This window comes from Neofelis nebulosa, chromosome 2 (assembly GCF_028018385.1).
Source record: "Neofelis nebulosa isolate mNeoNeb1 chromosome 2, mNeoNeb1.pri, whole genome shotgun sequence".
NCBI classification, from domain to species: Eukaryota; Metazoa; Chordata; class Mammalia; order Carnivora; family Felidae; genus Neofelis; species Neofelis nebulosa.
In genome coordinates this window covers 137,822,870-137,835,640 of record NC_080783.1, presented here as the reverse complement: position 1 = coordinate 137,835,640, position 12,771 = coordinate 137,822,870, and the positions used below count along the sequence as shown (strand labels likewise).

The following is a 12,771-nucleotide window of genomic DNA, read 5'->3' as shown; positions in this document are numbered from 1 at the left end:
AGAAATGAGGCTGTACTTGGATGAAATTCATCATCATGGAGGATGACTCGTGAGCTTTGGAGTCAGTGGGCACAGGTATAAGATCTGATTTGGGGATATTACTTGTGTGGTCCAGTGTGTGCTTTTGTTGTTGTATTACCAGCAGTTGATTGACTAGGAAACATATATGCTCCATTTTTAGAGAACTACAAACACACACACAGACACACTTTAAATTGGAAATCATCACTGGACATGTTTATAGTCCCTAGAAGATACAAATACAAGTCTGGGCTTGTTTTCTTTTTCTTTTTCTTTTTTTGAAGACTACCTTGAAGATAAGAGGCTCTTAAACAAAGATAAGTCCATGTATGCTGTTGTTGACCATGTATTTCATAATCAATTTCTTTATCTTGTCTTTGCTTTAAATAGGTTTGTAACTTATTGTACTTTTTTCAAAACTCAACAGTTGAATCTATGCCTTGATTAAGCCCTATTATGGATTGATTTTTTTATTGTGCTTTAGCTCTGTTCCTCCACTTGTCTTTTCCTGTTACTGTTTCAGGATTTTTATCATCTCAGTTGAGAAATCAAACTACTTTAGATCACAAGGAATTGATGCACTAATATAACCAAAAAGGAAAAGGGTATATTTGGGTATAATTGGTTCTGAACAGGTGTATTTCTCTTTCTGTCTGTATTTCCTATTTCTCTTGAAAGTGTTGACCTCTTTTTTCTCCTGTTGCTACCTTTATAGGAGGTTCATTCTGTGGTTCTCAACTGGGAGATATTTAGCACAGTCTAATAACACAGTATGGTATAATATAATATAATATAATATAATATAATATAATATAATATAATATAATATAATATAATATAATAATATAATATAATATATAATAAATAATATAATATCTGAAGGTATTTTTTCATACCACACTATGGGAGGAGGGTCCTACTGGCATCTAGTTGGTAAAAGTCAGGGATCCTGCCAAACATCCTAGGACAGCCTCTACAACAAGAAGTTATCTGACCCCCAATGTCAAGACTGCTGAGGAGAAATCCTGGGCTGGATTAATGTCTACTAGTAGCTCCTAGATCACAAGTTCCCAACTATGTACTAGGAAAGAAAGAGCTCTTCCCTTCCAGTTTTAATTTAGGTGAAAGTCCCTAGGGAAGGCTTGGTTTGGGTTACAGCCAATGCCTCCCTATCCCACCTCAGCCCTGCCCCAGGCCAGTCTGTGGTTAGGAGCCGAAATACTATTACCAACACAGCTTCGGTCAGGTTCTCACTGTTAGACAAATCACAGCAGGCGGGGGTTAAGACCAAAGGAAGATGGCAACTTTCACTCAGACCACATGTTAGATGTTCACATGCCAAAAGAAAAGGGCTACTTTATGCAGAAGAAAGAAGAATATGGGGAAGATAAAACATTTTGTCCACACTCTCATTTTAAAATGGAGATACAATTTTATTCACTTGAAATTGTTCAAGTTCTATACATTTATATAATTAACAATATTCTGTTCTTATGCCTAAAATTTTTCAACGAGAATGGACTGAAGTAAAAATAGCTCTTTAAAGAACATGAATTAGAGATTACAAGTGTAAATAAACCATTAGTCCAGGACATATAATTACATAGGAGGTTAATCATAATTTTATTGGCTAAGAAATAGCACAAGATTGTGAAATTGAATCATTAGTGCACTCATCTGTATTGAAATTACAACCTTTAGATTAGGTTTGATTGAGCCCAGTGTATAAAGTATATTCATATGTTGAAATAAAGCATTGAGACTCCATCAAAGTACACTGATGTGAAGAATATATTGAGTAACAAAGCTATGATGCTTTCTTTTACAAATATGTTCAAATACACCATCATCTTACATGAATGGAGTATGGAGGGACTGTTACTAAAGATCAATTCAGTATTCTCACTGTTTCATATAGATTTGAAATTTAAGAATAACGAAATGAATCTGTTGTATGGAGATAACCAGATCTTTTAAACCAGGTTAGCACCTAAAAAAAATGGCAGTTAAGCACCTTTAATTTAAATGTAAGTGACTACGTTTATAATTGATCTTGTAATGAATCAATCTGTTCCTGGACTCCTCTACCATGTTATATTCCCCTCCCCGCCCCCCCCTTTAGCAGTTTACCACTTTATTCTGGCAACCTGTGACAGATAATGGATGATTGTCAATTTGAAAGCAACTGATGTTTTCATTATATCTCAAATGAAACTTGCACAAACATACAAGACCTAAAAAGCACTTTCACAGCTAAAGCAGTAGTATCATGCCCATATATTTCATTCTCTACAGATACTTTGCAAAGGACATAATTTGCTGTTTTATTTTGCTTTTTTTAACATTTAAAAAATTTTTTTTCATTTATTTTTGAGAGAGAGGGAGACAAGGCACGAGTGGTGGAGGGACAGAGAGAGGAGACACAGAATCTGAAGCAGGCTCCGGGCTCCAAGCTGTCAGCACAGATCCCAACTCAGGGCTTGAAATCACAAACCACAAGATCATGACCTGAGCTGAAGTCAGATCCTTAACCAACTGAGCCACCGAGGCACCCCTATTTTGTTTTGCTTTTTAAAAATAAGATTAAGCCCTATTTTCTTTCTTTTCTGAAAATAAAAGGAACAAATTATGGATTTCTTACTACTGCATAATGACTAGAGCCACCTGGTAGGTATAGTATGACTTCAAAATTTCTTGTCCATAGCACCACCATTCATTAGGTCCCTAAGCATAAGTTTTTGACAAGTTGTTTCATTTTTGTCATCTCACAGATGTACTTAGTTTCTTCATCTAGAATCATGACATTTGATGAGATCTTAATAATATCTCAATCAACCTTTCTCATATGAGAAAAGCAAAGTTCAGAGGAGCATAGGGACTCTCGGTTGTCCTCTGAATTTTATAAAAATTTATAAAAGGAAACCTCATTTAAGATGAAATCTGGAGCCCAGAAGGGGTAGCTTTCATGTCCTACAACCTGTCATCAATTGCAGACCCAACAAGAAGTGACTTACCTTGCAAATACATTGTGCTTTAGCTACTACTGTACTGTTCCAGCCAGAGGAAGAGAAGTTTTTCTTCTCCACCTGGCAACAGCCCAGCCAATGAGAGATTGTTACAACTCAGCCAATGAAAAGCCACTATCCTTTCAATTCCCAGTTTACTTCAGTGCCCTTTTTGTTTATAACAGCCTTTCCAACTTCTCCCTTTTCCTCTATAAAATAGTATTCCTCTCCTTTATTCTCCAGACTTTCCTATGGTTTTGCTATAGCTTGCTTGTCCTAGATTGTAATTCTCTGCTATTCCTGAATAAATCCTTTTTTGTTTGTCTGTTTTTTGCTGGCAAAATACTGGCATTTTTATTTTTAGGGTAACAATTTCACCACTCCTTCCATACTCTCACTAACAGAAAATCAGATCTTTGTCACATGATGCCTGGAAGATTCCCCTTTTACTCCCTTGCAGGTTCTCTCTCAGAAGTCTCCAGGCCACAATTTTCTGACTCATTTCATTCTGGCAGAGTTTTCTTTGGTTCATATTAAAATCAGAAAATTAAAAACAATGTACTATAGTTTTCACATAGCCAAACTTAATTCAATTTATGAGTTGTTTAGAAATTGGGTCTTTGTTAAAGTCATAAATTTGCCTCTTCTTTTATGAGGTGTTGATAATTTTAATGTCCTTCATTTTATAAAATAAAAATTTAACTCTCTGTAATCATTTATTTATTTGTCAACTGGACTGACCATAGGGTGTCCAGGTAGTTGGTCAAACATTATTTTAGGTGCTTCCATGAAAGTGTTTTTGATGAGATTAACATGTAAATCCATGGGCTGAGTTAAGCAGATGGCCCTCCTTAAAGTAAGTTGGGCCTTATCCAATCAGTTGACGGCCTAGATGGAACAACAAATCTAAGAGAAGAACTCCCGCTGCCTGACTGCCTTCAGACTGGGATATTGGCTTTTTCTCATGCCTTTCTACTAAACTGAAACATTGGGTCTTCCTGGGTCTCCAGCTTGCCAACTGCAGATCTTGGGACTTGTCAGCTTCCATAATGTATGAGCCAGTTCCTTATAATAACTCTCTCTCTTTTCTCTCTCAATACACACACACACACACACACACGCACCATATTTGTTCCGTTTCTCTGGAGAACACCATTATTTTTTCTTCACTTATTTTGTAAAAAATTGCACTAGTTGGGGAAATCCAAAAGCCTAGAATTTTGCTCTACTCCACCCTGCTTGATCAATCTGATTCTATTCCTGTAAGTCTGTTGTTTCTGCCTTAAGCCCATCAGGCCCTAAACTTGTGCGCTCAGTTTTCTCTGCTAACCAACCATATGATCTCATTCTTGTGGCCATTGGTGCCTAAGTCTAAATGGTGCTGAGAAAAGGCTAAATACTGTAAGATGGAAGGAGATATTTTAATAGGTATTCCAATATACTGCCCCACTATATGATTATTTTAAAAGAAGAGATGTAATCTTTTCAGGTATTCTAAGCCTATCAGAAGCATAAATTAAGTGCACTTTTAAGAGATAGTTAATAATATATATCAGTTATTAAGTCCCTTATATGTGTCAGCCAAGCTTGGTTATCATTTTTTTCATTTTCTCATTTAAACTTTTTACCATTTCAAATTCAGAAGTACTATGATCTCCATTGTTTAAGAGCAGACTGGATCTTAGAAAAATTAATTTATCCATTACGACCAAGTTGGGAAGTAATGAAGCAAGGATAACCCAGGTCTCCTCTCAATGTCCTTGTGTCCTATACCACTGCTTCTCAAACTTTAATGTGCATTAGAATCACCTGGGGATCTTGTTAACACGCAGATTCTGATTCAGTGGGTCTGAATGGGGTCTGGGGTTCTGCATTTCTAATAAGCTCCCAGGGGATGTTAATGCTTCCAGTCCAAAGACTGCATTGTGAATTCTCAAGGTTATATCATTATTGGGAAGGTGCACACTGTGAGAATATCTTACATGATGTATATAAAATCCTCTGTTTACTTGAACCTTATAGTCACTCTTTGGTCTGGCTCTATCACTTGTAGTTGTGTGACCTTAGGAAAATTACTTAATTTCCTTTACCTGTTCTATAGAAAGACTAATAATAATGCCTAATTAATATGATGCTGCATAAAATTTTGTATGCAAAGAAAGGTCTGTATATATTCAGGCCACAGGTTAAGCATAAAAAAAATAAAAGGATCTTAGGATCGATCTTACAGCACAGGCTTCTTCCTAAATAGGAAAATCAATTTGACTGCTACATAATCTAAAATAGAAACATGCAACTATTAGGCACTGACAAACCCACAAGTATTATACTAATCAAGAAAACGTTCCTAATTTCTAGCTTTTTGTTTTTTAACCAGAGATATGTAGGGTTATAGCAACGTGATCCATGAGCAACCTAAATTCAGAGAGAAATAAAAGTTACCTGGAAACACATTCTTTCTGGCAACCCAATTCTGACATCTAGCTTACAAATGTAGAAATAATGTTCTTCTGTGTTTAATAATGGCTTTAGATAAACTCTCAGATTGTTAGAGGTAGAATTAAATTCTGAGCATACTGTAAAAAAGGAAAAAAAGGCATTTTAGCATTTAAAATTCTGAGCTTGTTAGTTAAGTATTCTAGGCCCCAATTTCCCATCTGTGGAAAGGGGAAATTAATCTGCCAAGATCTACATTGCTGGGAAGTATAAGAATAAATTATACACAGCTGACTTTGACTACTTTCTTTAAAAAAAAAAAAGTATTAAATTTTACATCAGCTTCCTCTTGTTACCCCCAAATACCTGAAACTTACAGCCCATCCATGAATTTGGGATATGCTGAGATAAGGCAAACTAATGCCTTAGTGACTAAGGTATATTACAGTAGGAAAGATTCAGAACATGATGCATATGTATGAATATAAATAGATATAGATACATATCTAAGTTCATATTAATGTACGTGTGTGTGTGTGTGTGTGTGTGTATGCTCATGTGGTGTGAGAACATGTATAGTAAATTAGTGGAAATACATATGAATTTAAAATCATTGGGGCAGGAAGCCAACTGCATGCGTGTTATTGCTTATCTTCCTCCCTTTTTTCATGTATTACAATTCTCCCAGATTTGAAAATATGTTTATGTTCATAAGGTTATTGAGCAATGAGATCCTTTAAAATGGGACAGTTATTTGTGGGTCTTGCCACCACTTTAGCATGCGTAATTTTTTCTTTTTTCTCTCTACTTTTTTTTTTTTTTTTGATGTTTTATTTATTTTTGAGCTGGGGAGGAGCAGACAGAGAGGGGGACAGAGGATCCAAAGCAGGCTCTGGGCTGACAGCAGTGAGCTGGATTCAGGGCTTGAACTCACAAACCATGAGACCATGACCTGAGTTGAAGTCCACTGCTCAAATGACTGAGCCACCCAAGCGCCCCAGCATGTGTAGTTCTTTAAGGCTGTAAGTGCATATGTTCAAGAGGAAAAAAATGGAACTTCCACAGTTCCTATTTATATTTCTCTTAATGTAAGTCGTGAAGATTGAAGAGATTGTTTGTATTTCTTTCTAAAACATGACAGTTCAGGTAATCTTTTGGTAATATTAGAAGAACAATGCTTTCTCATTTTAAGAGAAATCACCCCAGAACATGCAATTTAAATAGCTGATCAGAGCTGGTTAAATGAGGCATTTGATAATTATGCATAAAAGATTTTCTCTTCCTACTTGAAGTATTATGATTACTGATGTTAAAATTAAATTATTATTGCTTTAAGTGGTTTATTTGAACAATCTGAGGTTCTAAAATCTTTTGAAACACTTTGCACTCAGATATCATCATCTATGCATCCATTTATTCAGTAATTCACTAATTCCATAAATATTCCACCACTAATAGGTGCCAGGCACCCTCATCTGTGCTGTTGTAAGCAATAATGGTCAATAAAATAAACATAACCTGCCCTCAGTGAGGTAAAAGTCTAACGAGGAGACAGGTGCCATATATAAGTAATGAGTAAATCTGAAATAATGTGTACATCAGTATCAGCATTGGCAGATGGGCATTATAGAGGCTGGAGACAGAGATGTAGCTGGGGAGGTGAACTCTGTAGCAGAAAATCCAGCAATCACCATGTTGATCTTGATTCAGGCTGATACCCACATCAAAATTAGTCCCATTCCACAGAGGAAGTATGAGAAGCTGGAGGCTTCTCGCAGAGGAAAAACTGCATGCCAATTCCAGGAGAGCTGCCAAGGTGTGAAGGAGTGGATGCACTCCAAGCAGGAGAGAACTGGCCCAAGTTGGATGCAGGACAGGTTCTGACACACGGAGAAGAATGGAAAGCTAACATGGACAAAGACGTAGGATCCATTTGGCTGTAATAAGTAGGAAACTGACTCTACTGGGTTTAAATGAGGAGGAGATGTATCCTCACTTAACTAGGAAGTCCAGAAGGAGAGGGTGCTTTAGGACCAGCTTAATGAGGTCTCCCCTCCTTTGCCTCTCTGCAGACCCTTGCTCCTGAGCACTTGGCTTGTTGGCCTGTCCTCTGCCTGCTTATCTCACAGAATGAAAATGATGACTTTGGTTCATATTCACATACACAATATCCAGAGGAAACTAGAAACTGTCTTCCCATGGTTACCTGTTTTTAAGAATAGGAAAAGTCTTTTTCCAGAATAACCAGTAGACTTCCTTGTGTCTCATTTCTCCAAATTGGAATGTATCGGCACCTGGAACCAATCCCTGTGAGAATTTTGTTATACAACAATTTGCCTGAGTTTCTGGACCATTTGATTAGACCCTTCTCAATTTTTCAAAAGCAAAAAACTAGATAGGATTTCATACCCTAATATTAATATCAGATAAGGAGGCACACTCCAATACAAAATTAGAAACATCTAAGATTCAGGTGGGATGTACCTATAAGAGAGGGGAGAGGAGCAGAGAAAGCAAGGACTTCAGCCTGCAATGCGGATCTGAACCTGAGAAAGGAGAGGTGAAAGGAAAGGAAAGGAAACTGGTCTAGGTTGGAAGGGCCTCGGGATGTAGCATGGCCATGAGAAAGTCCCAGGCCAGGAGCGGGCCCCAGAGAAAAGATGACTATTAAGAGTCTTGCGTTAGCAGAAATGGCCTGGCTCTATTCCCTCTGCCAGGCTCAGCCATTGGCTGTGAGCAGCCTGGGGAAAGCATGATGTCCTTGTGGACATCACAGTGGCTCCCATTACATGGCATCTGGAGGCTGCCTGCTGACTATGCTTATCACAGAAGGTTTTCTCTTCTAGGTGACATACTTAGCCACTGTCTATGTTGTTTTCATATAGTCTTTCTTCGCTTTTCGGCTTCTGGAAAGTGTAGACAGATTTTACCTAAACTTATTCAGTGACAGTTACTACTTTTACTCTTTCACATAGAGGCACCTCGTTCTACAGAAGGGTTTGGGAAATTTTTAATATTGCTAATTTTAGTTAACCTTTACCATTAAAATGGTTTTGATAAAGTGCTTAATCCTAGATATTTTAAATACATTTTTTGTCAGGGTGCCTGGGTGGCTCAGTCAGTTGAGCGCCCAACTCTTGATTTCAGTTCATGTCATGATCTCATGGTGACATTGAGCCCCACAACAGGCTCTGTGCTGACAGAGACTGACCTTAATATTACCCAATCTTTGATTAATGTATTATCTCTGAGTCATTCTTCTTTCCATCCTCCATGGCAGTTTATAGCTAGGTTTAATTTAAAAATATTCATTGAGGTATGGTTGACAAAATTGTAAGATATTTGAAGTCCATAGCATGATGGCTTGATGTATGTATACATTGTGGAAGTTCCTTCTTTGAGCTAACTAACACATTCATGACCTTACATAGTTACTCCTATTTCTTTTGCTGAGAAAGTGTAAGTTCTCTCCTAGCAAATTTCAAGTATACAATACAATGTTATCAACTAGCTACCACTTATACGTTATATTCTCAGACCTTATCCATCTTAGAACTGAAGGTTTGTACTCTTTTACCAACCGCTCCCTATGTCCCCAATGTCCCCTGGCAACCACTTTTCTCCTATTTCTGTAAGTTTTGCTTTTTTTTTAGATTCCACATATAAGTGATACCATGCAGTATTTGTCTTTCTATGCCAGGCTCATTCATATTGTCATAAATGGCAGGATTTCCTTCCTTTGTAAGGTTGGAATCATCTATCTATATATCTATCTATCCTCATTTTTTACATTGTTGTCTGTCAGGGAAACTTAGTCTCAGCACATGGGCAGCTTGGGCTACTAAGTCACAGGAAATTTTCAAAACTTTCCTTATTAAAAAAAAAATTCTCAAGAATGTTCTCCATACTAACATCACTTAAGAAATAAATGCCCATACTCTTTTTTTTTCCTCTTTGAACTTACAGCAATATTTTCCCTCTACAGCCTGGTACAACTAGATATTAATTTCCTTGATAATCCTAAAGAGATTGATCAACAAATTTATCACCAATTATTAAGTATTGATCACCTAGTGGGCTGAATACAATCAAAGCCTCAGGAGTCCTTACCATCTAGTTATGCAGATAAGAGAACCAAATGCTCTGTTAATTAATGGTTAAGAGTGAGGACTCTGAGGTTAAGACATGGATTTGAATCAATCATTTATTAATTGATTTAGACATATCTATTAACTTTTCTGAGTGTCAGCGTTTTGTGTTTGTTTTTTTTCTGTAAGAATAGTGTATTCGTTTGCTAGGGCTACAATAACAAAATACCAAAGACTGGGTAGTGTACTAAACAATAGAATTTGGGGCACCTGGGTGGCTCAGTCAGTTGAGTGTCCAACTTCGGCTCAAGGCATGATCTCACAGTTTGTGAGTTCGAGCCCTGCATCGGGCTCTGTGCGGACAGCTCAGAGCCTGGAGCCTGCTTCAGATTCTGTGTCTCCCTCTCTGCTCCTCCCCTGCTCACACGCTGTCTCTCTCTCTCTCTCTCTCAAAAATAACTAAAGATTAAAAACATTAAAAAAAAACAATAGAATTTTATTTTCTCACAATTCTGGAAGTGAGAAGCCTGAAATCAAGATTCTTACCCTCACAATCATCATGAAAGCACACGTCATGTGTTTATGACTTTGCAAAGATAAAAAGTACATAAAGCAGCCTGTAACATCAAGATGACTCCAAACATTGTAGCTACTATTTTATTTAAAATATACATTAATATCTATGTTCCACAGTTTCTGATTTATGTACTGTTTCATTTAGAAATAAACAAGTGTCTTTTGAATATCTATTTGTGATGTTAATGACAAAAAAGAGAAACATCATCTCTGCTCACAAGCAGTCACCAGACTACACATCTCTACAATTTATGAACACAGGAATGTTAACACTAAACTACCACTTGGAGGAAAATTTAGGTAAAAGATCATTAAATGTGACAGATGTAAATAACAGTGTTATATTTGATTTTGCATTCTTGATTTATGTTTACATGACATTAGGAAAGATTTACTCTAATAGCTATTTAACAGTTTGCTGTTAGATACTATTATAATATTTAGTCTATAACAAATATGGCTACATAGCTCCCCAAATAAAATGTATGGCATGTAACTTTCAAGGTCCTCCTTTTAGGATTATGTAAGTATCTTACCCTGGATGGGGATTAACTATACAGTCATGGAAATACTATTAACAGTAAGAGAAAGAAACTTTATCACAGATTTGGCAAAGTTAATTTATTATACTTTTAGCTTTCAGGAATCTTTCATAAAATTAGATAACGAAGAATCTAATGTATAATCTTGTTGTGAGTGGGTGGTTATACATTGAGATATCTGACACCTAGTTGTTAGAAGATCAGAAAAATGCAAAGCCCAACTGAAAGGCTCATTGTGTCTTGTGTCACATGTGGCACAGCAGTAAAAGAGAGGCACACTGTGTGGGAAGAACACTCTCTCTGAAGGCTGAGAGCCATTCACCTTGCAGGATGTCCAAACAAAACTTACAGAGAAGAATAGATTTGTTCCCCTTTCCTTACCTTCATTCATTAGCTTAATAATTCAAATTCATTCATCAAAAGATCTTTTAAAACAAATAAGAGGGAAATGATTTATTTATATACTATTTCAACATACATTTCTCTGGTTCTAGTACAAGGAGCAAAGAGAGACTTGACATTGAATTGATTCAGGGATTCTCAAACTTTCCTCTTCACTACTTCATTCCCCCTGATGTAACAGTTACATCGAGCTTTCAGAAGCTGTTATCAGCTGGACACATGGATCCCAGTCCTTTGAATTCAGCTTGCCTGAAAGGAATAAAAGAGTGTAAGGGGTGGGGGGGGGGGGGGTTGAAGAGGTGGAAAAAGCTATCTCACCAATTCCAAATACTTTTGAGTGAGTGCCCTCCCCAGCACACTGGCTTTGAAGCTCCGTTGTTGCTTTATTTCCAAGACCATGGTCCTTTGAGACACCTGTGGCCCCAGAAGAATCTGAAGGAGAACTTGGGTAACAGTTTGGTATTGATTCTTAGATGAGGTGTTTATAATACTTCATATATGATACATGAAAGCATGGATTGCCTCAATAAAGGTGTAAGCTATAAAAGTATCATTTTTCCCATTATGAATATTGAGATCACAGTGCTCTTCCAGGAAAAGAAACATAGGGATGGACAATCCTATTTGATTATATAGTAACAATGAGTATTTTTTGATAGATACTACGTCAAACACTTTACATGTGATTAGTCTTTACTTGATATTATGAGACCGAAACAATTATTACGTTTTTTTCAGATAAGAAACCGAGGCCTGGAGAAATCAAACAGCTTATATGATCTCACGTGACCATCAGTGTGATTCACATCAAAGGTCTGTGCTCTTAACCACTACCCTAAACTGTCTTCCCTATTTAAGAACTCCAGGCTTTTGCTTATTTTTAATAAGCAGAAACCACTTTACATTTCCCTGAAGCATTCGTTCTGTGGTGCTGGGAACAGTGGAGTTCTCCCAGCAAAGTCCCTCGGAAAAGTGAGAGGGTATCAACCCCACCACATAGAGGGAGGAAGAGCCACGACTGTGGCCACAGCAAGTGTCTCTCACCTTTAGAAACTCTGCTGAGTGGCAGAGAGGAGGAAATACCCCTGTCAACAATTGTGGTGATTTACCAGGTAAGATGTTGAGAACTAACCAAAAATAGACCTGCTTGGATGGGCCTTTATCCTGATGTGAAGTCACTTCATTTCCTAGACTGTCGGCAAAATGAAGGAATGTATTAGCTGACTAAAAGTATCTTCTACCTCTAAAATGATGAGGGTCTATGAGACATGGCATTCAGATCGTAGATTTCCTTACCTTGACTCCAGTTTCCATCTTACACTATGTTACTTCCTTTCTAAATTCAGTTCGGCCTGTATTGGTTCTTTCTTAATGAAAACATACTGACTCAGGAGGGAACTAGAATAGTGGATATGCTACTGTCAAAGCCACTTTGAAATACAAGATTTCATGTATCATGTATCAAGAAACTGTGCTGTTCTTCCATGTTAATCTTTGCCGAAGATTCTTAATCCACAAAATAACATTCTAAGCAGAAACCCCAAAAAACTTACTGTTAGGAAGAAGTTTTAAGCAAGGGCTATTGTTCCCTTAATGCTTACTGACATTTAATGGCAAGAAGTGCCATGATATTCTCTGTAAATCCAGCATAAATGTACTAATCTATTTCTTGAATGCCTTTGAGGTTTCTATATCAGCTTT

The 12,771-nt window shown here is 37.1% G+C and overlaps 1 protein-coding gene across 1 annotated transcript in view; it reads left to right on the top strand.

Annotated features, from left to right (window-relative positions):
• Window positions 1–12,520, top strand: part of SNX7 (sorting nexin 7) — a 131,704-nt gene extending 119,184 nt beyond the window's left edge. The window contains exon 9 of the mRNA XM_058716461.1: window positions 11,809–12,520. Within this exon, the coding sequence (XP_058572444.1) occupies window positions 11,809–11,859 (51 nt within the window). The 3' untranslated portion in view covers window positions 11,860–12,520. The remainder of the gene's footprint in view (window positions 1–11,808) is intronic.
• Window positions 12,521–12,771: the final 251 nt, after the last annotated feature.